This window comes from Haliaeetus albicilla, chromosome 24, assembly GCF_947461875.1.
Source record: "Haliaeetus albicilla chromosome 24, bHalAlb1.1, whole genome shotgun sequence".
In the NCBI taxonomy this organism is placed as follows: domain Eukaryota; kingdom Metazoa; phylum Chordata; class Aves; order Accipitriformes; family Accipitridae; genus Haliaeetus; species Haliaeetus albicilla.
In genome coordinates, this window is record NC_091506.1 from 5,598,255 (window position 1) to 5,625,099 (window position 26,845).

General features: G+C 46.2%; 1 protein-coding gene across 7 annotated transcripts in view; it reads left to right on the top strand.

Moving 5' to 3' along the window:
* FOXP1 (forkhead box P1) overlaps positions 1-26,845 on the top strand; it is a 391,683-nt gene that overhangs the window by 266,149 nt on the left and 98,689 nt on the right. For all 7 annotated transcript variants that reach the window (XM_069811850.1, XM_069811852.1, XM_069811849.1 and 4 more), the window contains one exon: positions 10,762-10,890. In XM_069811850.1, the coding sequence (XP_069667951.1) occupies positions 10,762-10,890 (129 nt within the window). The remainder of the gene's footprint in view (positions 1-10,761; positions 10,891-26,845) is intronic.

Genomic DNA, 26,845 nt, shown 5'->3' on the forward strand with positions numbered 1-26,845 from the left:
TATTGGGTTTGCAGCTGGGAATTAAAGGCACTTAAAACCCCCTCTTGTGTGGAACGTTTCCATGGATTACTGCTTCACCCCTTTGGATTTGCTGGATTTATTACGTAGTCGTTTCTGCCTCAGCACATCCCTGGTCCTCTCCCCAGTCCTACTTGGGGTACGACTGGCTAAACAAGAGGCACTGGGAATTTGTAGAGGAGTGCTGACTTCTGGAGAAAACCTTGGAGAGTGCTGCTGGGATCTTTTTGCCACCGATATTGGTATCTGTGCAGCACGAGGGGTTGCAGCTGTATTTGGTCCGTTACAGACAGTGTCAATTTATGTGATTCTTTTTTAAATGCCAGCTGTCTAGCATGTAACGTGTAGTATTTCCTTTGTAATACCAGCTTAGGACAATGCTCATTATCTTCCCTGAAAAAAAACCCAACCCTATAAACTAAATCACTGTCAGGAAGTAAAATACAGGTTTGCCTCATCTCTGGGAAGCATGTTGCATGCTTTAGCTGCTTTTATGGGATTAAAAGAAACAAGTTAAGACTGTCATGCACATGAAAGGAAACCGAGATGTGGTTTGTTTCACATTGTGCAGGTAGGTATAAATTTAATAGACTGACTTGCTTTCAAAATCTCTCTTTGTCTCCCCGAATCGCATGTCAGTTCCAGCGCGTTGATGAGCTCTGCGGTCCGTAATAGTGCCTGACTGCCGCTGCCCCGCAGGTGCCGTATCGGCAGGAGGGTCGTCCTCCTCCTCGGGGACGTAGGTTCCCTCTACGGAACGGCTTCAGATCAAAAAAAGGAAAAATTTGCCTGGCATCTTGAAGTTGCATTCAAGTATGCGCATCGCTGATGGGTCCAGGGAGGAGGAGGTGGATGCTTCGCCTGCTGGCTCCGGGGGGTCAGTGCTCGGTGGGGAACCCGAACGGGCGGCAGGGACTGAAGCTGCGGGTTTAATTCTGAGGGAGGAAAAAAAGGCAGTCGAAATACCAGGGAGAGGAAGGGCTGGCAAAATAAGGACCTGAAACTTCAACGTGATGCGACGAAGAAAGAGGAAATGAGCGGCTTGGGGCCGGGTGTCGTGGGCAGGGGCTGGGCTGGGGGACGTGGCCAGCCACCCTGTGCCCGGCGGCTCCCCGAGGGTCGAGGGGGCTCGGGACAGGCTGGGGAACGGGGTTTGGGGTCAGCGGTGTGGGGTGGAGGTACCTGAGAAGGCAGAGGGGCAGGAGCGGTTGCATCCCGTCAGACGCGGGGTCTCTCCAGCCCTGGCTGTAGTCCTTGGGCAGAAGCCTGTGAAGGACAGTTAGAAGACCTGTCCATGGGGGGGAGTTTCCTCCTAGCCTGCAGCGATTAAAGGTTGGCTCGTGCCCTGAAGCATAAACTTTTGTACCCTGATTTATATTTTTATCTTTCCAAAGGTAGCTGTAAATGCTCTCATTACTATCTGTGCAAGTGTCTAATCCTTTCTTTGCATCCTCCCCATGCTCTTGGCACTGGTGATATCTTGTGACAGTAAGTTCCAGAGAGTAATTACGAGTTGTGTATTAAGGAAAAAAAAAAAAAATCCCTTTATCTGCTTTAATTTTTTTTTTGGTTGTTGTTGCTTCCTGACTTCATTCAGTGTCCCCTTTCTCTTGCGTTATGAGAAATGGCAAATAGCGCCAGATGTACCTTCTCAGGCCGAGTCACAATTTGTGTACTTTTATCATCTCCCCTCTTACTCATCTCTCGCTAAACTAAACACTCCCACCCTTATCAATCTTTCTTCGTATCTGTCGAGGCTTCTAATCATTTTTGTCGCCTCCATCTGAACCTCGCCTATTTTTGCTTTACCAGAATCTTTTAAAATTAAGGGGTTTAGAAGCTGTTCTAAATTAGGTTGTGCCATAGGCTTGAAGTGCAGAGATGTGATTTGCAGCATTAGTTTCCCATGTTTTGGGCTGTCCCAACGTTTTGCTTCCTTCGTTCACCCAACAGCAGCGAGCGTCCACTGGTGCGTGGTGAGATGTCCGCAGTCAGGGGCATTATTTCGTGGGCATCTGAGTACAAGTTTGTCATACAGTGTTTTGGAAAACAAGCTTAAAATATGTTCCCTCTTTCGTTGACCACACAGGGAAGCGTGCAAGCAGCTGTATGCAATATACTATTTATGTTGTAGCAACAAAAAGGCACTCTTCCTTCTGCCCCCCACCTTATCCTTCTTCTCTTCTCCATTAAAAAATATGAGAACTTCCCGTGCTTCTGACATCCAAGAAAAACGCGGCTCAGCAGTGAATAGTCCTCCAAATATTCAAAGGTCTGGTTCACTTTTGGATAAACACAGTAGTTCAGGATCTGATCTCGAGCCTACAGAAACGAGCTGGAAATCCCATAAGATTTTTTTCGTCACTCAGACATAGTTCAGTTCTGGTTCAGTTTGCGCGGGGAGCCAAGATTTGTATCTTTTCTCATTTTACCAGGATGTGTTGGCCCATCCCTCCTTTCTTGCTGGTACAGACCGCTACATGCTGTGAATCTTGACATGCCAAAATAAAGAGAGCCATTTTTAATGTTTCGGAACTTTTTGCCAGATGCTTTTTAAATGGCTTTGATGAGTCCTGACTGTGACTCTTGAAAAGAGGGGACAGAAGGTGTTTTGTACAGTGTAACCGCCCGAGGATTTCATTTGTGCCTCAAGAACAGAATTTTTGTAGCCGTTGTCACTGATGTGGCTGGTTCGGGGCTTGCAGGTTTCTGGTGTTTGCTGAGTGTGACCTCTTTCCCTGCTGCCTCTTGCTGCCTGCCCCCTTCCAGCCCGCTTGTGTCTCTGGCTATTTGAAGAAAATACCTTTGCCGCCTTTCCCCCCCAGTTGGCGGAATTCATGAATAAATTACAAGATTAAAATCGTGTGTTTTGGAGGCAAATCCCTGTCGTCCCCCTGCGTCCGCGCCACTGCAGAGCTGGGGTAGCAGGCAGGGACCTTGCCAGCCGTGGGATGGGCTGCGGGGTGGCAGGGCAGGAGCATCGAGTCTGCTCGTCCTCATGCCGGCAGAAGTAACCTCAGCACCCACGAGGACAAAGAGTAGCAGGGCTGGGGCACAGGCAACTCCACCCTGTGGGTTTGGAAGAAAGGGTTTCTGTTTCCAGTGCCTTTTTCTGGAGGGGATCTCCTCAACTGGTAGCCAGGATCTATTCCAGAGCAAAGAAACTAAGCCTGCTGGAAGAAAAATAAAGACTCATCTTCTTTCCTTATGACTGAATTATTCTAGGAGATGCTTCAGCGTGAGGCACGTTGCCAGCTCCCTTGCTCCAAGCCTGCCCCCGTCACATCAGGGACAGGATGTGAGCTGGGGTTTGTACATGTGGACCTCCAGGTCCCTTCTCTTTTTCCAGCATGGGAATCACCCATTAGTCACTTGGCTAGATCAGTCTGCTGTGTCTTAGCAAAGCCTTCAGGGCCAGCTGATCATTTTATTTGAGTAAAGGATTGTTGCTGAAGCTCTCCTCTTTGATGAGCTGGCTGGTAGCCCCTTGGATGGAGCCAGCCTTGCAGAGGAGCTGCAGCTGAGCGAGGCGCTGGGTACCGGCAACCGACAGCATCTCCCCTGGCTCGCAGCATCCTTCTGCTGCACCTGTGGAGTGGAGTTAGGTACAGGGTAGGTGGAGGAGGATTATTTAATGAAACAGGGAAATAGAGGATGAGGTAGGGATGGGGTTGATTTGAATCCAAGGCTGGTGAGGAAGCTGGACAGCAGGGCTGCTTCACCAGGTTATGTCGGATCCTAGCTGTGTCCTGCCTGTATTATCCCCAGGCTTCCCTGCTGCGGTGCTGGAAGCAGTTTTGGGGCTCTTGGCCTTGGCTCGTGTTGATGTGTGGTGCATAGGGTCAGGATGGTGGGAATGGGGAGGGAGCACATAGCAGCTCATTTCCCAGTTCTGGAGGAAGATGAACGAGCTGGGTACGAATGTCAGAGGGAATAAGTGGTGCAAGAACATCTGCTTCTCTTTTTTGCATCTTCTACATTTTATTCCTCCTCTTCATTTTGGTTCCTTTCCTATTCTCTCTAGTTGGTTCTTCTCACCTCCCCCTGTTCTGTTCCTCCCAGAGGAACAGCACTACCCACTGCTGTCGCTTTGCGCCACTTTTTTTTTTTTTTTTTTTCCTTTTTGCATACTGCTCCGCTCCTCGCCGGTTTCCACACGTTGTACGGCTCCTCAGCCTGTCAGAGGAGAGCTGCAGCAGGGCTCCCCTCCAATGTGTCTGCCTCCTACCACTGCTCCTCTACATCTGCTGCTCCAGGAGAAGAGGGTGTCGCAGGAGAGGAGATAGAGGAGGCAGGAGTGGGAGAGACATGAAGCAGCTCTGAAGCTCGGGTGCATCCGGGCTTCCGAGCTTGTGAGCTGCGTCTTGCCGCTCTGCTGGGAGCAGCTGTGGAGTGGAGCGGGGTGTGAGGACAGATGGGAGCTCAGAAAGAAGAGAGATTGCTGGCTGAGTCTAAATCCCCCCTCGTCCCACCCGGGAGAAACAAAGGTACTTGCCTTGCGAGACTAAATAGAAGCAAGAAGCCCTTCTGAGAGGTGGGCCATGCCTCTGCTGAGAGAGGCCCCTTTAGCTGCCGACCGGGTGGTCCCTCAGTGCCTAAAGCCACTGCAAAATTTGGGGAAGAATAGGTGGTGGGAGAGCTGCATGCCTGATGCTGCAAAGCCATGCTTTGCCTAAAACACGGTGGGGAAAGCTTAGCAGCAATCTTAGCTGTGTAAGGTTCCGGCTATCTGGTATTGCTCGGAGGTCAACACAGAAGGTCTCGCTTCTGGAGTCTGGGACTGGGGTGGAGTTATGTTTTTTCCAAGGGTAGATTTTGCCCTTAAAATATCTTCTGTCTCATCTCTCTCTGCTTGTTGTGTTGTGTTTTGCTTTTTAATGACCATAACTGAAATAACGGACAGATGATGATGTTGGCTGGCAAGTAACTTTCCAGATTTACTGCTTGGACACTTCAGATGGCTGCGGGACCATCTCTGATTTCTGGGAACACTTTCTTCCTCCTTTCTCAAGTTGCTTTCCTGATGGGCAGCTTGGTCCACCTGGAAAGGCCCCAAATCCTTAGGAATCTGTAAAAACATACGGGATTTTGGTTTGTGCCCTTCTTGCAACTTCTGTGTGCGTGCTTCTCCATTTCGGAGACAGCCGATTACTGCACAACTGCCCTGGGAATTGGCAGTCAGACAGGACGCCGGCTTCTTTTGCATCCTCACATGTCCTGCTCATCTCCCCACCCTCCAACGTACATACCTTTCCATATGTCCTGCAGTTCCCTGGATCAGTCTTTCCATGCCTGATAAACCTCAGGTGCAGAAACAAACTTCTCCTGGCATTAGAGTCAGGCCCATTATAGCTGTAGGTCTTCATATTTCATTAATAGCTGATTGATATTAATATTGGTTGGAGCAGATGGGAAGGGAGGAGCTCGAGCTCTTTTTCTTCAATAGAAATAGGCTGATGGAAAAACAGTTGGAGAGTCGCTGCCTTGTTGTACTGGCTGCAGCGGTGGAACAAGTTAGCAAGAGGCTCCATAGGACTGGATCCTGTTACTGTTTTCCTTATGTACTAATACTGTAAGCAAGTATATGGCATTTAAGCAGCATTTCTATTTTTAAAGTTCTACCTTCTTTTTCCAGTGTATTTCCCTTCCCCAGCCCCCTTCCTGAATCGGGAGTTTCTAGCCACATGAAGTCAGAGACAGGGCTACTTTTTTACCCTTTGAGCAGAACTTGCCCAAAGAGGATGGTGAAACTGAAAGATTGAGCCGCTTGCGTGAAAATGTCGAATTACAACAGTAACTTGGGTGATAACAGTGCCGGATGTTCTGGGCAAACAACAGCTGGGCAAACAAGTCACGTTCTGTCTATCTTGCAGTAAAATTGTCTTGGTCATCTCAAATGCATAATTTCCCCCCACCCCGCCCCCGGTGCTTAACCAGTTGGGAAGCATTAAATGGTTACCATTTCCCTAAGCACAGGGAGAGGGATTTTCAGTGGGGCTTCCCACTTACTCTGTGACATCTTTGAATGAAACAGGTTTGATTCATCTCACAGTGCATGTGCTGTTAAAATTTTTCCTGGGTTAGGTGTCACCCCATGTCGGCTCCCAAATATCATCCCATTTGTGCAATGTCTCTAAAGTACAGCGTTTCAGTTGCCTTTTTACTGGTCTCTGTTTTACGCCAGAAAATCTCCTCATCTCTGGGTGATTTCCTAACGGATAAGAAAATAGCTTGGGAGTTCACTTACTGTATCTTGCATTTAGGCATAGCACCAAGCAGAATCAAGATGACTCGGTTGGTAGTGAGCCTTTTACTGATGTCGTCCTTTCAAATCCCTGTTGATAGTGACCAAAAACCATGGCGCTCAGAAGATGTGCTTGCTAGGGGATGCTTTTCTTTCTCGTCCTCCAGTCCATGGGAAGATTTCCCATTTGTATTTCGGTGCAGAGAGGAGGGCGATTCCCAATGCTGTGTGATCTACTGCTGGAGGCCAGGACTGGCGTCTGGGTCTGGTTGTCCCAAGCAGCCGTGTCCAGGCTCGCGGGCTCTTGGAGCAGCGCAGATAGGTGGCACGTAACGTGGCTGCTGGTCATCACAGGTCCAGATATCTGAAGCACCTCTGTGGTTTCGGGGGCTCTTGGTGTCTCCACCTGCCAGAGCAGTTGCCTGGATGCACAAAACACGAGCTGGTTTACGGCAGCCCCCGGTAATTGTTCACTTGCAGAAGTGGAAGCACGTGGTGGAGATTTAGGATGTAACTATGGCACCGGGGAGGAATGTGTGAAAAGAGCTTGGAGATGTCAGAGCACCTGCTTGTGAGGAGAGGGCCACGTTAGCAGAGCTGTTGGCTAGCGGTAAACAGTCCTGGCACCCTTGTTTTCAGGACTTGGCAGCAGCAGGAGTTGAACCGAGTCCAGCTTTACTCTCTACTGCCTGTTCAGTAAGTTGAGGACAAGGCAGATGATTAAGGAAATGTGGGGAAACTGCTACAGAAGCTTTTGGAAAGATAAGAGACTTTGGTCTCCATGTCTGACAGTCTGGCACTTCTCACTAGCATTGAATTCACATGCAAATCAAAGGCAACATCTACTCCCACAGGAAGCTTTATTAATGTGCAGGCCTGCTTACGAATCTCCGTGCTGATGAAGGTTGTGGGACTGACTTCACTCTCAAATTAATTTCCCTGTCTATCCTCGCTTGAGCACTGTGCAGCATCGGCAGCCTCAGCAGGGCTCCCACGCTGGCATCCAGCGATGGGCTCCACGCGGGAGCGGTTGCTGCGTGGAACCGGAGAAGGGGGTAGAGGCGCGGTGCTTGTCGGCTTGGATTAAATGGGATGTGCCCGCGTAATGAGGGCAGGTGTCCACCGAGCTTGAACCGACTTCAGCAAATTAATTTCACGAAGGCACGCCAAATGGGCTTGAAATACTTGGTGTATAAGAGGAAAGAGGGCTGGTGCTTCCCGAACTGAGCTAGCCATCTTTCTTCTGCACATCCCGTCACGTGTAAGGAGTGCGGATGAGACTTCGAAATGGCAGGGGTAGTGCTTGGTCCGAGGTAGGAGGGAGGAAAGGCTGAGCAGGGAAATGTAGAAAGGCGGAGGGACTTGGGGTCCCTGGGTTCACCGTACCACCAAGGACACAGTAGCTACTTGATGCAGATGTTCAGTAAGAGCCAGGTCTGAGCTATAAACAACCTTCCACATCTTAAACCCAAGCTCATCTGATGCTTAGCTTTTATTGCTGTCAGTTATTTACAAGCGGAAGAGTGAAATCTTGAGAGAAGAGAGATGGGAAATGCCATTTCGAGCTGCAATCCCCTGAGCTGTCAGCTTGCCGACATCTCACCCGCGCCTGCCCCTCCGTGTTTCTCCCTTTGCTGTCCATCCCAGCTCCTTGTATCCGTGATGCTCCCTCCAGCCAACTCATTCGTTACTCTCATTCTTTTTGCTCCTTTCCTTCCCTCCCCGCTCCACCCTCCGTGCTGGTCGCTCCCTCTCGCCATGGCTGATCCCACCAGGTCTCGGTGCCAGGACGAGTTCCAGCCGGGCACGGAGCAGGGTGGTGTAGATGTCACCTCGAGCGGAGACCCTGCACAAGGGTGGGTGCGCGGGGACGTGGGTGCTGTGCCCGCAGGACCAGAGCAGGGACAGAGCTCTGGCTTTGCTCCATCAGAGCCTTGCCAGCCACTGCGAGCCTGTCCCCCAGGGCAGAGCTCTTCGTCGGGCTGGGGTCAACCGTGGTAAGGGCTGGTGGTGGCAGCGGCCACCCTGCCGAGCTGCGCAGAGCTTTGTGGCCAGCTCGAGGAGAAAGCAAGCGTTGCTTGCACGGCTACTTGTTCTGGGAATCTTCAAAAATTTCTGGCAGCCAATTTTAGTTGTGCAACCTCTCAGCTGCCAGAACGGATAGAATATGATCATATCACATGAAATGCATGCAGGGTCTGCTATAGCAACTGTATTTCAAAGAGACAACACATATGGTGACTGGTGCTTTTTGGAATAATATCTATAAGTTGATGATGTTTTATTCAAAAAGGCTGTAGCTTGAAAGGTTAGGGATGTTCTGATTGTTTAGTGTATGATTAAAGAAAGGCTTCTGTGTTTTTTTTGGCCTATTGAATCTAATTACTGGGAACTAAAATGATCATTTGATTGCACATTTACCTGGAATTATTCTTCTGCAGAGCCAGTCTTAATAATATATAATAATATGTTGCGCTTGTACTGTATAGCGCTTCTTGTCTGAGCAACTCAGAGTGCTTTACAAGTATTCATTAATTAAATAAGCCATACAACACCCCTGTTAAGTAGGTATTTTTTGCCCATCCCCTTAAGTCTTGTAGGTTTTATTTCTGCTGCCTCTGCCCACCCTTGAAGATGCTTTAACAGCTAAATAAGCTAATTCAATAAAAATAACGGGTTTTTTAACCATACTTAGCACTTTGTGCATAAAGGTGTTCTTTGTTGTATCGTATTAATTGGTAGGCTGTGGGGTCTTCTGGTTCTTGACTCTGAACCGACGGCGGGGGTGGTTGTGCGTGTGGGAGCGCTGACGCGTGCCGGTCCTGGTGTGTGCCCGTGCCCGGCAGCTCCTCGCGCCCCTCCCGGGGACGTGGACCATTTTAGAGATGCTACGGGTGCGCTGAGCTCCGACCAGCTTGGAATGCAAAATCTGATTTTACCTTCATCGCACCAAACTCTGTTGGAAATACATCCACCCTTAAAGAGTTTTTCTGATCCAGTGGAGACTTGTTATTAAATTTGAAAGGAGGGCTTGTTGCCAGAGCACGGTGAGGTCTCTCCTCCCCGCTTGCCCTGGCGTGCTGGCCGGCAGCGGTGGTTCTTCAGTCCCCTGGGCTGCTCAGTGTCCCTTCGAAAGCAGAAGGATGGGTCTAGGCCACAAAATAACAAGGTTTTACTGGGGGGTGGCGGATCCGAGTTTGCAGTCCTTGGTGTCAAACCTTTCCTGGCGGTTCTGCGCTGAGATGAAACACTTTGCAACTCGGAGAAGCAAGTGAAACCCGAAGCGTATCTGACTCCTTAATTAAATAGGTATTAATTAAATCACTCAGAGAGCATACACAGTAGGAGTGGGGAAGGCTTTTTCCCTCCTTCCGTGTAGGCATCTTGCAAAGGGACTATTTTTCTTGTTTTACATTAATGAAGTCTTCAGCCTTCCCACTTTTCCACCTACACATGTACTGAACGTCTCCAAGGAGACCAAGAAGGCCCGAGTCCGGTGCTGGTGAATCCTCCGGGAGCAGCGGAGTCTCGGGTCTCGCCAGCGGAGCCTCAGCTGTGCCGCAGCCTGTCTTGCAGGGATCATCCTTGCGGTCCCCTGGCTGGGGAGCCGGGAGGGAGCCCGGGCAGGGACTTGCTCCTTGTCTTTCTTTCCCCCATGTTTCGTCTCCTCTTGCTTTCTTTTCCCCACCTGATGGAGAAATCAGGCCTTATAGAGCGGCTGGCTCCAGTATCCCGGGATGCTTTTCCCTCGCTTTGCACGAAATTTTGCAATAATCCCCCACCACGTGATGCTCTGCTGATGCTTTCGGGATCCTGTCCCTTGCCCCTCTGTCCCTTCACCGCTCTGCCCGCTCCCATCTGAGCCCCCACTGCTGCTCCGTCACGAGCTCTTAGTGATTTTGGCGGGGTGAGATGCTGTCCCTGCTTTTCATCGCATTCACTCCTGCTCCTCGCAGCTTCCTCAGCCTTCAGCGCCGTAGCTCTGGGACTCGGCTCGGCTCCGCCTGCCGCTGGCTCTCCTCCTCCTCCTGCCATAGCCTTCCAGAAACTTCCCTGACTTTCTCCGGTGCTCAGGAGAGCAGACAGTGCCCTCTTCTGTAAACCTGACCTGACCCGGTGGACAAGAGGAGCATGAAAGCCGTTAGCACATGAGCCTGCCCAGTAGCAAGGGGGGCTATGAGCCGCTCCAGGCGGGGGCTAAAAGTGGTGCTCAGCACCAGGATTCCTGCAGTTCCTCAAGGTTCCCACCCAGGAGCTGAACATCAGCAGCTGCTGTTTTTCTCCGTAGTCAAAATGGGAAATCCAGCAGCGGGATATCGCCCCATTGCATGCAAGTGCAGAGTTGTTTTTTTTGTGGAAGCCACTGCTTTCCTCAGTGGAGATGCTTCGGGAGTGGAGCGGTACCCCATGACCAAGGGGTGCCTTGCCCCTATGCCGTGCGTGTAGTTCCCCACAGCCTGTCTGCCACAAACTCAATTTTCAAACCTCTTTCCTCGCAGGCTCTCCAGGTGGCACGGCAGCTTCTACTGCAACAGCAGCAGCAGCAGCAGCAACAGCAGCAGCAGCAGCAGCAACAAGTTAGTGGATTAAAGTCTCCGAAGAGGAATGACAAACAGCCAGCCCTTCAGGTAAGGGGAGCCTGTGTGCCTCCGTGAGGGGCTGGGGCTTGTAAAAGCTGAATAAATGCGTCTTACTTGTGAACGTTGGGATGGGACCTTCAGGAGCTTTTGTCCCAGTAAAGTCCACAGAGCGGCTGTGGCTGATGTAAGTGGCGTGAGGACCGGTGCTAGGTGCTCTTGAAAATCCCACCCGCGGCGTATTTACAAATCGTGAGCATGTACTTTTATTAGCATCTGGTAGGGTGGGATCATGACAAAATGGAATAGCTTTTGTTACTGTGTCAGTGCACATAGGAGATTTGCATTAACATTTCTGTTTGATTGCTGTTCCGTTTGTACTCTATGTTCACTCAAACCGTTGATTTGCTATGTCAAGGGTATTGGGAAATACTAGGATATCATATCATTGGTGTGTTTTTTCCCCTTTTATTGTCTGCTGATTTATGGACATCTTCAGAAATAAAATTAAATATTATCAGGCTTTGTGCTGTTATGAATTCAGAAAGCTAAAACCAATCCAGCATTCCCAAACAGAAGATGTATGCACACGTCTGTGGCTTTGGAGTGCATTCTGCTAGTCTTGCGGGATAAATCACGGGAGTTAAAGACAAGAAAGACCTATTAGGTCATGTATCACATTTTCTTTTTTTTTTTTTTTTTGCTATTCTAGTGTTAGAAATCCCAACTGGTGGTGGGACCGCTATTATTTTCCTTCGGATGGTTTTCCATAACAAAGCACACGCTCAGGAACTTTCCACTTCAATTCCATCCTCTTGCTCCAAGTAATACTGCTTGTATAAATACTGAGTCAGTCCCTTGCCTTGCCTCGTGTTCACACTCCTCAAACATCTGAGATACTAACATGTACTTGCCAGTTTTGGCAAATTATATGTATCTAGTTCTTTATGTATTTCGTAAACTGGCACTTCTAGACCCCTGACCACTTTGCTGGTTTGCAGCTGGTTATTGCTTTTATTATTGCTCTCTTTGCAATTGCAGCATGTCACTGTATTTTTGATAATAAGTTACTGAATACAGCAGTTCAGCTGCAGTCGCACAAAGCCCTGTAGCTGGGACATTTATCTTATCTCGCTCTTCTATATCTGATGCTTCAGCCTCTGTAGCCCCAAATTCTTTCCGGGTTTTTTTTTTTTTTTCTGCTTGTTGTCATAGCACGTTGTCAAACTCATGTCTGTTTTGCTCTTTCTAATTTTTTTTTTAGTTTGATATACTATCACCATGAGTTCCCTGACAGCATTGCTGCTTCTCTTGCCTTTTATATGTGCTTCAGATTATTTTCCTCCAAAAATACGGATCCTAGACTCTTTAAATATGTAGTAGAATATGGAAGGTAAAGCCAACATCACTAAAGGCCTTGACAGTAAAGTGAGAGGACCCGATCCTGCGGTTCTTACCCAAATAAAGCTGACGGGGACTTCAAGGGGAGTTTTGCCTGAGCGAGGAATAGCTATTAACTGCAGCCCTTGGCCCAGCGTGGACAACTTCGAGCTTTCCTGTAGTGATTTCATCTTCAAAGCATTTTGCAAATACTAATCTCCAAAACATCCCCAGAAGGAAAGTCTGATAAGTAAGTAGCATTATCCCAGTTCTGGACTGGGAAACTGAGGGAAGCAGGTTAAGTGACTTGCTTAGGATCACAGAGGGAATTGGGTTTAGAGGTAGGATTAAGATTCATGAGTTCCTGGCTCCCACCCCCGTGCTCAGGCTGCTGGACAACACCTCGCACTTTATAGCTGAGCTATTATTCTTTTGGAAAGTATGAAGCATTTTGTCATTGGGCAAATATACGTTTTATTGGCAGTGTAGAGTGCCATAATCCAAAGCGTTACATTAATGCTTTCAAAAATATTTTATTTGGTAAATCCATAGCTGATCCATATGCCTTTTAATAGACTCTTCCACTGGGGACATTTTTAATGAGAGATTGTGCTGGCTAGGTCCAGTGTCAGGTACTAAAAGAAGTGCTTTGTTGTGCAGATGTCTTAAGAATAGCTCCAGAGGATGAAATATGACTGTGTTGACCTTTCAGCTGTGAGCTTATTTGTCAGGATTCAAATAAGTTGAAAGGATCAAACCAAACAGTTTCCGTAGTCAGACTGGGAATTGTGTTGCAGAGGTCAACAGTGAAGGCCACATCGCGGATTCCATAACATAGCCAATTGTTGGTACGTATTAAAGTACTGGAGCAGCTCCTGCAGTCAGAGACACAATTAAAATTCTAATTTATTAATGTATACAGAGAGCTGGCCCAGCCTGTCACTCACTGATTCAAATGACTGCCCAGTCTTTTTTTTTGTTCCCCCCCCCTCCTCACTCCTGGTGCTTTTGCGGTCTTAAACGTACTGGAAGTCCTCTTGAATGTAACAGACCTTGAGTGCATCCCTGCGATGAAAATCTGTTGCTGAAAGGAATTGGAGGCGCTGGGGGTAGAATTTTTGAGTAAAACTGCACCCACACAAGCACTCACCCCCCCTGAAGTCGGATGGTGCTGCACTGACAAGGCAATACCCGTTGCTGACAGTATGTAGAATAAATGTCAAGGGTGGTGGAAAAGCACCGGTTTTTCAAAAAAGTTTGCTTAAATAATGAACCGAGTCATCTTTGCACTTAGTTTATAAATATAGATGTCTCATTCGATAGCCACAGTGGTTAGCAGTTACCTTTTTTTTTTTTTCTTTTTCCGACAAACAGACTTCGTGTATAACAAGAACACCATAGGCATTGCTTATCTCTGCTAGGCTTGGCGAAAAGCTCCCTAACACGAGTGCTGGGGAGCTGCATTTGCCTGAAACGGTGGCAGGGGGGAAGAGATGCCGTTCGCCCCGGGGTGCTGGTTCTCTTCACAAGATGCTCCGTGGCCCTGCTCGTCCCGGGAGGGGAGGCTGGTGCGGTCCCACGCGGGGCTGGAAGAGCTCCCTCCGTCTTGGGCTCAGCGCCTTAATGCTGGCTGGCAGGCTTTGTCACGTAAACCCCACCGCCACGAACAGATGCGGAAAATTAATCTAGTGTACGCTGTGTAGCTAATCTGTTACTGCCTCGTGGATAATTTCCTATATTCCTTCTTTATTCACTGATCAAATAGCCACGGTACTTAAATACATGCCGGCCTCCCGTGGCCGCGCTGGCGCACGGTGCCTTCAATAGCGTTTACATGACAATGGGCTCCAGCGACGTCTTTGGGGTCTCTTGACCTTGATAACTCTACCTGAAGACCTTTTAGCAAATTTCGAGATATTTAGTTTATAAGAAGTTGGACACAGGAATGGAGATGTGCTCTGCTGATAGTTGAAAAAAAATAAATCTCCAAATACACGATGACTCACATTTTGAGCCTATCTCACACTGCCGTGCTTTATATTTGGCAGTGACCTCCGGTTTCACAGCCTGATGACACAAACAAAAGAAAATTGAAAGTTAAGGAATGGATTTAGTAACCAGCAGTGGGGAAAAGAATATAAAAAAGTATCAGCCCCACAAAAATTACTGGAAGTGAAAAAAAGACTAAAGCATGTTTGATAATATATTTGCCATAGGCATTGGATTTCCTTGAGTCTGTGAAACAAATAATTTAACAGGCCAGGTATGCTTAGGATCTTGAAAATGTGCTCATTTTTCCTGGCCAAGATAAATATATCTTTGTATTAATAGATGTATTGATTAAAATTTGCAGCTTTAATTGCTGATGCTCTTAACGATTATTCATTTTGGTTCTTCAAGCATTTTAGTTGCTGGCAAGAGCACACAGATTGGAAACAAATCAAGAGACACATTTTTCTCCCAAGAAAGTAAAAGTGCATGTGTGTTTTGGCAATACTAAAAATACAGTTTTTTTTAAAGACATAAATGTTGTGTGTTGCATTGAGCTGAAAGTTGGATACTGGACTGAACACAGATTTAGGACGTCCAAGTCGGTATCTCGCAATTGAAACCCATCACTTGACTTTTTTATGTGATTAAATGAGATTTGTTGTATGATAGTTAACCTGCATGTGTTTGGAGAGAAGAAATCATGAAATTACTAAGATGGAAACTTTTGTTTTCGGTTGACAAAACAGAAAGTAAATCTTCCCTTTAAGTCACGGCCAAGAAAAGAATTTGGGTTTGGTTTAGATTTTCAGGGTGAGACTGGGGGAGGCTGAGAGGACAGAGCTGTCCTCGCCTTTGCATACCGCTGCTTTTTAAAGCAGCCTTTTGGCTGGGCTTTTGTAGAATTTAATTTGCATGCTATATTATCTTAGTATTTCTTTCCAGTATCTTGAGAAATAGAAGAGAGCAAGAGGAAAAATTCACTATAGCTTGATGTTGGGGGCAATTATTATTATTTTTTATGAAATTAGAAATCGTTAGCTTGACAACGTAATAAACACCGAAAGGTGAAGGGAAGGGTATTCTCTGTTTCGCTTGGAGCACACGAGTACCAGGTTATGTAGCCTCAGGTTTTACGCTCAGTGCACCTTTTTTACATAGTGGTAAATTCAACAACTGGTAGAGAAATTATGTTGCGGCAGACAATTTGGGAGGGGAAATAAATTTGCAAGTGTATTTATTCTATTTGTATGAGTATCTCTCTGTTTCACTCTTAAACGCGGGAGTTGATCTGAATTTGACCTCAGTCAAGCCAATGGGAATTTTGCCACCAACTCAAGATGGGTCAGGATTTCACTTCTGCGGGGTTTAAATAGTTTACCTATGAAAATTTCACTTGAATCCTTCATTTTTTATTTTTGACTTTGGAAATAAAGCAAAGTTGAGTTTTGCTGGTTTCTACCAAAGGACCCATGGGTCTTTCATTTTTCATCCCTAAGCCCAATTATAGGTGTTAGTCAGTTCTTGGAATGTGCCTGTGAAGTGCAAATATCGTCTACCCCACAAACAGAACAAAACCTGAGTCAGGTCCTCAAAATTACATGATCAGCTTGAAAATTTTGATACTAAGGGCTTTTTTCAGTGGAACCTGTGGGCCTTTTTTTGCTGCCCTTTTATATTTTTTTTAAAGCCTTTAGTATTCATTTTTTCCAGCTTTTCAGATGGAGCAGAAAGGTGACAAACACAGTTGTTTTTCTTCAAAGAAGTCTCTGATTGTCCTGTAATTACATGATTCCAAAAAAACGTAGCTTCTAGGGAAAATACCAATACATTGGGAGAGCTGGCAGTGTGAGGTACTGTCAGCAAATACGATAATTCTCATTTTATAGCCGTGTAAACCCCGGCAGAGAGATATTAAGTGACTCGCCCAAGGTCAGGGAGCTGCAGACCTTCAGTGACGTCGAGGCGCGCGGCTCCCGCCGGGGTATTTGGGAGTTCGGCATCTGCGTGTTCTGAAGAAGTCGGTCCTGAGGGGCAAAACTGAAAGTAGAAGCCAGGATGGCTCCTTTCCAGCCCCGTGTCTTGTTAGAGCACCCCGAGTAGAATTTGCTAGCAGGTTTTTCTGCTTTGACATGAAGCGTTTAGAGAACAGGGGGTTTTTATAAATGTGATTTCTGACCAGGTTGGGAGCGGGGCCGTGGGGTTGGCTGTGCCGGAGTCCGGCCGTGTGTTACCCACCTTGGGGAAGGGGAAAACAAATGAAACCTTCCTGACTGGTCAGAAATGTGTAAATTGCTGACAAAATGACACATGTAATTAAGAGTGCTCCTGCCATTTTACCTTGTGGTTTACACCTACAGTGTTGAAAAAAGAGAGTGACTCCCACCTCGCTAATTACCATTATCACTGAAATGGTAGGGTTTGAGTCATTAGTTCCATGTGCATTTAATTAGAGGAAGGCTGAAATTGGATTTAACTTATTACTTTTTCATGGATCACTTTCTTGTCATCACTTCAAATTGGATTGCAGCCCCAGGTAACTAATTATGAGCGCCACAGGATCAAGAGTGAAAAAAAGGTAATTAGGAATAACACTGTTGGACCCTTGCTGGTAGTCCACTTGTGCTTGGGAAGAAATGAGAGCGGTATTTTGTAGTATTACAGATTAGGGAGTTAAAGGTATGCGCTGCTGCTAGGAATCATGGGAGCGTGCCCCCTCCTATAGCGGTTTATATGATGTACAGCTGGGTTGAAGATGTTATAGCGACATGGTTCCACAATCAGCTCCTTAATACCGAGATTAAACTTGTAAAAGCAACAGATCGGTTGTAGGTATGAGGCATCTCAACAACCGGGTAGTCAGGGGTCCTCACGTATGTGATTACACCAGCGCTGTCGAGGCACTCTTGAGCCGTGGTACAGAGCGGTTTAAGTACAGCGAGCTAGAATTGATAACAAATTAATGAACATATTAATGATCCGAAAAGATCGTTCATATCCGACAGGGAGATATATCAATCAGGAGAACAACGGTGAGGTTGATGATGTGTATGTCAGGAATTTAGCTCCCGTTGCTGCCGTGATAAAATCAGGACGTCGCTTCTCTTTTGTTTGCTGGAGAGGTTTCTTTTTGTTTTGCTTTTTGTGGGGAAGGCTTGCTTGATTGGCTTGTCCCTTGTTTTTCTTTTTTTCTTTTTTTTTTTTTTTTTGATCTTGTAGATACGATTGCCAACTTCTGCTTTCTTCAGAAAATACTTTAAAACAAATTGTTTTATTTCCATGTGCAGAACAGAGTTCAGAACTGCAAGTAATCAATTTTATTGACACAGTCTGGAAAAAAATGTTGATGAGAGTTCAAGGATGTGAAAAGATTGAAATTTCAAAGTACCCAACACTGAGTGTAGGAAAATTTCAGAAGTAGTTTCATTAAGCAAAGAAATCTATTGTGTAGGGATCTGTAAGAGGAGAGTCTGCTCTAGGGCCTAATGATATTACAAGGAGGTTGCGGCAGCTGATTTTTGCCTTTAGAAGACAAAAAGTTTCTTAATTTCTCATAGTAGTGAATCACACTTCAAAGGCTAGCACAATTTCCTTAAGTTGTTTAAAATGGCTTTTAATGCTCTGTTAATGTAGGCAAATATTTGTGATTCAGTGTTGGGTAAGTGATGCTTGCTCATTATTTCCCGATGCAAGCAAAGTGTAGGAAATTATGTGAACACCATGCAGAGATGCTAAATAGACTTAAGAGTAACAAAATTCAGTTACGGAAATTAAGTCTTTCTCGTTTACTTGAGATTGCAGAATAAATCTAGATATTAAAAGGTATTACCTTTAATACAGAAAAAGAGAATCTCCTTTAATACATCTCAAACTGATTTACAATTTTTATACATAATATTCATCTGTGGTTGAAAAGGGGGCAACCCGAGGTCGAGTGATGTAGTGTTTCCATTTTTCCATATGAGTCTTACTGTGTGTGATAAAAGCAAACTCCTTTATTTTGTCAGTCTGCAGGAATTTCTGATGAAGTGCAGGGGTCACTTTTCTGTCAATTTGAGTAGGCAGCATTTTTGAACTACTGTTTCCCCCCACCCGCCCCCCCCACCCCGTGGCCCTGATCTGACACACGCGTGCACACACACACACACTTGGAGTGCTGCAATCTGCAACTTATTAGTGCGCAGCGCTGGAGCCTGTCCAGTGGTTAGAAAATTTCCTGAAGCCTGGAATAACAGCAGTGGGTGCAAGTGCCATCGAACAGAAGTGACAATGAGGGGCAGTCCGGCCTGCCTGGCGAAACGCCCGGGCTGGAAAACCAGCTGAGATCGTCAAACGCGGGAAGATTGACGCGGTGCATCTGGGAAATGCTCAAAAAGTTGGGTTCTTGAAAAAATTACCTTCTGTGATCGTAAGACATCATCTGTTTTCCTACAGAGATTGTTTATAACAGGGTTTTCAAGCACTTGTCAAATAACCAGGAGTGAAGGAAACAGGCGAAAAATCTCTTACCGTTCGGATGAGTCCTGGCGTAGTTGGAAAAAAACAAACTCTCGTCGTAGGGATCCGCAGCTTCCCGAGTCAAAGGGTGCCTGGGAGAAGGAGAAAAGGAAACGATTAGTCAAAAGCGACACGGCGAGTGCTTGTCGAGCGCGGGATGTAGGTTGGGGAAGGTGGCACGCTGGGGCGATGTGCGCAGCGATGTCATTACGGGAGTCGCGAGGTGAAGTCATACCTAGTAACTGTTTTCTGTGTTGCTTAGCTTTTGTTACTTAGCTGTGATATCATGGGCAAAATATTATAAACATATCATGGCTATAGCTTGCTTGTGTAACAAAAGATCAGGAACTTTTATTAAGTTTGTTTTCCTTGTCATATTGTAAAAATTTATTATGTGTACTGTGTATATTAGAAACAGATTTGGGTAATTCTGTCTAAATGAAGTCATCCCAGCTATTTCCAGACTGTCTGTTTTTGGTTGTGAATAATTTTCATACATCAGATGGTTGTCATATTTAGTAGCTCTCTACATTTTAAATAGGACATATCCCATTTTGAACCTTGACGGACTTTAGCTGCCTCTAACGTTTAAGGCTATTTTGTTGCAGGAGTATTTTCAAGTACTGCCCCTGGCAGGGCAGGGCAGAGCTGGACCCGTGCTGGAGGAGTTCCTCGCCTTTCTGCATCAAAATAACAGATTTTTAACAACTGCAGTAGTACTTGTGGCTTTCAGCAGCACGCGCTGGGGAAGAGCCTGCCAGATACCTATTTCAGCTTGTCCCTTTGTGTTCACACTTTGCAACAAATATGTTAAAAAAACACTAAAGAAAAAGTACTATGTATCAAAAATCTCCTCCGATAAAAGAAATCTCTTCTCTCAAAGAATGCATGCTGCTTTTTTTTTTTCTTTCTTTTAACGGAAGTGTGAAAGAAGTTAATGTTCAAATGTTTAATGTTTAAATTTAAATCATGTACACATCTACATAGCAGCTAAGTTACTGTGACTTTCTTCTTTTTTTTTTAAATCCTCAAGGCAAAGTTTCTTTAGTCAGCGTGGGGAAACTCTGGTGTTCCTCGTGCACCGACCGAGAGGAGTATGCACTGGAGGAATCTGCAGTGATGATCACAGAGCAGAATTTTGCCCTAAACCCGTCAACTTTGCCAGAAATACTTGAGTTACGGCAATTTGTTTAAAAAGAAAGAAAGAAAAAAAAAAAAGCAGGAGAGAAAGAGAGAAGGCATTTTGATCTAGCTTGCTTGAGCAGAGGAGAGCAGCTGTTTGCCTCATGTTTAAATCTCTAGAGCTAATATTGAAGTTTCAGGGCAACAAGTGCAACATAACAGAGTAAGTAGAAACTAAACCCAGGGAAACAATTGGAAATGCTGCTTGGATGTGGCTTCGGAACTTGACAGTTTTACAGCTGTGTCGTCAGGATGGCAAAATATTTTGTGGTGTGTGCAAAGAAAAGGCTGTTGCGTTGCTGAAATGTTTTTATTTTCATGATAAGTGTAATCTACCTTTTATGAATTACTAATCTATTTAAGGTATAACATTAATGGCACATAATCTCAAGTCATTGAAAGCCCAGAAAATTAAAGTAGACTGAAGGCACAAGAAAGAAATGTACTTTGTGTCAGGATGAAGTTCGATGAAGCATGGAGAAGATGGAATAGATTATTAAATAAACTTTGAGACGAGATGGAAAAGGCACCAAAATCTCTCATTTTGAAAGGAATTAGTTTACTTGATTATATGCAACTGTATCACACTCAGGAAAGTAGAAGACAAATGAAAGCAAAACAAAATTTAATTGAGCTATTATTTTGCAGACTTTGGCTCCGTTTCAGACAGCCTAATCAAATTGCGCTTTGCTCAAATAACTAATGTTAAATGCAGTCTACCAACAGATGTTTAAACAGAGACTAATTGGAAAATCTACATCCTGGGTTTAGCGTGTCTCGCTGAAAAAGTTTCAAAATGGCATTTTGAAGCGAGGTGGGCAGATGACGGGAGGAGCTCAGGTAAGCGATGGGTGTCCGAGAGCAGTGCGAGGAGGCAGCAGTGCCTGTGCCGGAGCTGCCGAGGCCACCGATGCTGTAGCTTGGTACCATTTGCCCCTCAGAAAGTTGTCCCCCATCGCATTACATCATGGGAGTTGTGTTGTAGCTCTATAGCTTGTGCCACGTGCCGGCGTGCATCGAGTACGTAATGCGGTGGAGCACGTGGATTGAGGGTGTTCAAAGCGGTACGTGTGATTATCAAAGCTCAACGCTTTCTTGGCAGTTCTGTCACTTCAGCGTTTTTTAAGTGGTACGGATTCAAATAGTGTGTTGCCATGTTTTAAGTTATTAACCCGTGTGGCGTATCTCTATGTTGAGCCTTTTACGACACATCTGTGCAGCCACATGGACCTCTTGGGTGGGTTGCAGCATGGGGTTAAATGGCTTGGGCCAGATTTGTCCTGGGTTTAAGTGACAACCATCACGGGGAGTGCACTGGAGTCGAGGGATCCCACTGAGATGGGTATAGCTTCCTACCTCTCATTTTTCTTTCAAATCAGTTTTACACCAAAGTCACTCCAGTAGTACCAAGGTGATCAGTTCTGGTTTGCCCAACGGTAGCGATCACACCCACTGTGATTTTTTTGTCAGGTGTTTGATTTTGTGCTTTTTGTTGCTCATGAAGACATCAGGCCGAAGAGTTACTCATGGTTTGTGTCTTGGGCTTTGAGCAGGGTCAGTTTGTGTTGTGCAGGTGTGGTGCACAATTCCACATTGGCTGTGGAAAATTTCTATCCCAAGGACTTTGTTGTCCTAGGGAATGGTGTTTTGTGCATTCGGACAACTTTTGGGAGAAACTGGGCTTTTATCTATACAGTCATGAAACAAAAGGCAAAAATCAGAAACACTTGTGAAAAATTTCCCATTTTTTATTGGGGGGAAAAAAAAAGTCAGTAGAATTGCTTTGGCTGACTCTTAATAGCTGGGATAAACATCTGAAGCAAACCTGTTGGGAGATGCCAACCGCCAGTCTAGCCCATTGGTTCCTAACCACAGTACAAAGCTAGTAATTTTAATCCTACTGGGTTTGCATGCAAGAATAGATGCATAAAGACCTGTTTGTTGATGATGGGTCACCGTTGTCACGGGCCACATTGTTGAGTGATGAACCTCTTGTGTCCATTCCAACATGAGCTCTGTTTGGGCCAAGGCAGCAACCTATTTCCCTAAGCTGGGTTGTAACCCATGCCTCCGTTTCATGTGGTCTTCTTCATGGGATGGTTACTCTGGGATAAGAGTGAGACGCAACTTGAGTGATCTGTAAAGTGTATTGGAGAGGCCCATCTGGCTCTCGCAAAGGTCTGTCCACTGTTGTCTCAGGGCAGTGGCTCCTCAAGTTAGTGCTGGTGTTGTACAGGCTTAATAGCCAGTATGTAACAGGGAGTAACCAATCCGAGTGTAAAAAAGATAGTCATGCACATGCATATATATATATTTATTTCCAAATTTACCGATTGGAATCCTACAAAAGACAGATTATGTTTTATGGCTTGTAAACATCAGGGCAGATATTTCAGGAGAACTGCAGACAGCTGTAATTTTGTGAATGTGCACAAATTACTTGGAAAACAAATATTCCTCTGCCTACACAGCTGTATTCACAACCGTGGACCAGAATGCCTTTTGCATGATGCTCACGCCTCATTCTCTGGAATATAATAATGCTCAAATGAAGAAAATGTGATTTAAAAGTGAAGTCAGTATTAATACTAGCTGTGAAAACCTGTATTACTAGCTGAGGTGTTGGCACGGGAACGGGTAAACCACTTCAGGAAAAATGAGAATTAACCAAGGCATTTATTTGTACTCGCATCAAGAGCTAAATGCTCAAACTTCTGTAGTAGAGATGAACGTGCCTGTATCTTCCAGAGATGCCAAATGCTGTCTGTGCCATCCTACAAGGTAAACATTATATTGGATTTGGTGGTTGAAGAGGTCTGCAGGGCTGCGTCTGGTCGCCCGTGGGGAGAAGGGGCTGTGGGAAGGAGGTGGGGGCTGCCCCGGCTCCGCGGGGGGCTGCGGGTCACCATCTTGCCCGGCCCTTTTCTTCCCTGTTATCTGCACCCAGGTGGATTGGCAGAACGCAACCGAGCTGTCGTTCACGTTGTTTAATTGGGCGCTCGTGGTTCCTTTTGCTTGTCCCTTTACTGTGTGATTAGGGCTTTATACAGGAAAGTGTGAATAACAAAGAGAGGAGGCAAAGAAAATCCCCCAAAGTAAAAACAAGGCCAAGCAAGAAGGAGTAAAGCACAAGCTGGCAAGAGCCAAAGGCCTGGCGTTGATTTTACTTTTAATTTTTGTGTTTATTCAAAGGCTGTGGATACAGGTTAACTTCCTTTGCTCGATATTTATTTCTGTGTTACTTCTCTTAAACTGGAACAACGAGCACTTTGTTGATTGGGTTAAGAGATTGTCCTGTTTTATTTGGTCTCCTGCATCCCTCTCTCTATCTGCAGGTTTTAAGCAGTTTATTTTAATTTCAGATTTCTAACCCTCCATCGTGAATTGCTGCTGTGCCACCAGCAGCAACACTTGAGGGACTATTGTTCGTCTTTTCAAAGTGGTGGGAGCACACAGCAGAGCCATTAGCTTCTGTGAAACCTGACCTTCCTTGATGACATTACGCCTTGCGGATTCGGAGGAGGATAAACATTTTAAAGGAGAGGGGATATATCAGATAGGTTATTTTTCATCAGAAAAGGTTGTGGAAATATTCTGCGCAAGAATTAAAAATAGGAGGAAAAAAAGCCGTAACGGCAATAGTTACCTTTCTGTTTGACAGCCATCAGAGTTGCTGCCCAGGTCAGTTAATAGGAGAGTATCTCCTCGCCGTTAACCACGCTAACACTTGAGCAGACAGTTGAGCAGAAAATCAGTAAAGTCACAGTGTAGCTAATGATGACTGTACTGATTTTGCCCTGATTTAGCAATGGCAATGATTCTGGTGCTATTAAGAATGGAGCCATCCTGGACAGTCTCTCAGGCTGCAGTGTTTGGAAAGTGCCCCCAAACCTCGGGCATTTCTCTCTGGAACAGGAGCATTAATATAATGCAGAACATAGTTAAGATATTTTTAAATCACATTGTCCGCAACTGGCACTATAAGGGAAGGTATGTTTATGGCTTCCATCACTGTTATTTTTTACTTGGGCTTGTTGCTTGGAAAGTGTGCTCATTTTGAGTCCTTCACTCAGCTGTGTCTACCCAGAAGAAAAACAAACCGATTTCTTTTGGGAGAGCCTGGCAGTGGACACAACAGAGCAGCAGGGCCAGCTGCAAAATTGTGGTGGTGTTTTGTTGCTAATTCTGCAGGAGTGAGCGGAGGGGACCACCCTGTCTTAAAAAAAAAAAAAAAAGGAAAGAAAAACAAAAATAAAAAACACTTTCAGTTTGTAACTTTGATTTTGCTGAAAAAAGGCAAACTAAAAAAAAAAGGCAGCAAACACCCTTATTCCTTGCACTGGATGCTATAATAATTACTGGGGCAGTTTTTCCATTCCTGGTTGCTTTTGCCTCACACCTGCAGGAGGGCCGTTCTTTTGCTTCTGTGCTTTGCCACCAAAATACTTTTATTTGAAAACCCGAGGAAATTCAATTTCCTAACACGCCTCTCAAGTCAGGGCAGTTAGAGCAATAGAAGGGTGGCGAACGGCTCGCGCGTGAACGGTTCGTGAACGGTTGAGGATGGAGCTCTTCGTACGGGGCCATGCTGAGGTGCGGGAGAGGGAAGATAATTGTAAATGTTCTTGCGGGGATCAGATTGACAGCTTATTGTCTGCAGGCAGTTGAGTAAAGAATAGGAAATGAGTTAAGTGTAGGGGATCTGACAGGCTGCAGCTCTCCTGACGGCGGCTGCTACACCAAGCAAAGCGCCTGGAGCTCCCAAACCAGCCTGGGGCAGGGGTCCCCCCCCGAAGGGACACCCCTCAGTCAGTTCAAAACCTGCGTGAGATGAGGCTGTGTCTCGTTTGCTGCTGCTTGGTCATCTCGGATGCCCGGAGTGGTCTTGCCCCCGTGGTCGACGGGTTGGGGTGACCCCGGTTTGTGCGTTCCCGCGATGTGTTTCCGACCCGTTCATGGGGGGGGGGCGGCAGGGACGTCCCACGGTGCTGGTGGATGCCCGTGGTCCATAAGCAGAACAAGAGGAGGAAACATCTTCTCCCCGGCTCAATAGGTTTGTTAACGTGAGATCTCTTTGCTAGTTTTACAGTATCACGAGGTCTGGGGCCAGTGACGTGTGTTTTAAAGTTTTCATTACCCCACCTTTTTCTCTGGAGCGATGCATGCCTTCAGGTCCAAGTGCCCAGGAGAAGCCCCCGATGAGCCATTAAATGTTACAGAACTGCACGTGCTAAAGATAGAAATACTAAAAACAAATACTCCTCCCCCAACATCTCACTGTCTGTATTTTTTTTACCTCCTTGCCTATGTGCATTTAAAAAAAAGAAACCAAAACAACAAAAAAACCCCAGCTTTGCGTTGTTAGTGTAGGCTTCTGAGCCAGATTGTACTACAGAGCACACTGATGTGTCTTCCCCTGAGGTATGGAAAGATCTATGTGTGCTAAGCAGGTGTTTTCGTTTGTTTAATTGGAGCTGAGTTTAGCACAATATTACAGATAAATGAATTACACATGTTCAGTAATTCATAGAAAGCGATCGTTGTTTTGCTTAGGCACTTGTCTTCGCATCCAGGTTCGCAGAGATAGCGCGCTGGCAAACGTGGACAAAGGTCTTTTCAAAACAAAAAAAAACCCGGTATGTACGTGAGGAGAGCCTGATGTCTGGTTGCTAAAACAGCAATAGCGATTTCATCTTTGTTTAAATCGTAACATTTTCAATTTAAATAGTATCCTGTTTTGACAAACGACGAAACCACAGGTCTGAAAAAGAAACGCATGAGGCCTGTGTCAATAGTCGGTGGCATCTCAGGGCAGGAAGCTTTGGGGTGACACACGCCGGCGGTGACGGCACCGGGGATGGAGGGACCCGGGAACCACCCGGACGGCTCCGGGCTTCTCCGGCGTGCTGCTCCCAGCGCAGCCGGTTGCATGCGCATTGCTTGGCAAGAAGATGACCGGTTTGCTTCTACCAGTGATTTTTATTTATTATTAGTCACTTTTTCCGTCTTTTTCTTTTTTTTTTTACCGGGCTTCCCGGGCTCAAGCTGCCACCCCTTTCGCAGACGTGCTGTGGAGCACGAGTACCTCCAGCCCCCCATCAAGGCTGACGGCTCTCGCAGCAGCAGGATGGGACCCTCGGATCCCAGCAAAGCCTCCCCGGCGGGAGCAGCACGGGTGATGCGGTTGGCCCCGCTGTCCTCGCCGAGCGGCACCGAGCGAGAGCCCACAGAGCAGCTCGGAGGTGCTGCCTTTTAAAGGACGAGCAAAAGCGGTCGCTTCTTGCGGCTCGCCTCCTGGTTTTGAGTAGTCCCAGCCCTTGGCCAGCTTCCAAATGGATAATTACATTCAACTTACCCAAATTTCCTCTGCAGATTCAATTGTAAACTATTTTCTCGCTCTCTCCTGCCAGTGTTGTATATAACTGTGCTGCGCAGCATTAAACAACTGTCACGCGCAGCTCCAGAGCCTGTTGAGTTTTAGGCACAGAAAGTAAAAAGGTTGTATCAGAACTTGCGCTGAACTTTAGAGAAAGTATTGTTTGTGCCTTTTCAGCTGATGAAGTACTTCAGAGCAAGCTTTCGGATTAAAGGTGTGGTTGGTGCGTAAGTTACTGTTGTTAGCAGACGGTGCCACCACTTGAGGCCGATTGTGAAAAGTGACTTATTCAGGGATGTCCCCTCACATGGACATCCCCGCCTTCAAGCCTCCTGATAATTGAAATTAAGGCTGTCCAGCTGCATTCCTCATTCATCTGGCAATTTGTTCACGCATCACCGGTAGAGCCACTGTGTATATTCCTTCCCTCCCTCCGGTGACGGCTTCCCACCAGCCTCCTGCCACATCGCTCCCCTCCACGGGCTACAGCAGAAGGGGCTTGTACGGCAAGAGCTATGCTGATAGAAAAAAACAGCAGCCCTTACCCACACGGGTACCCACACAAAGCTGAGCCTAGCAAAG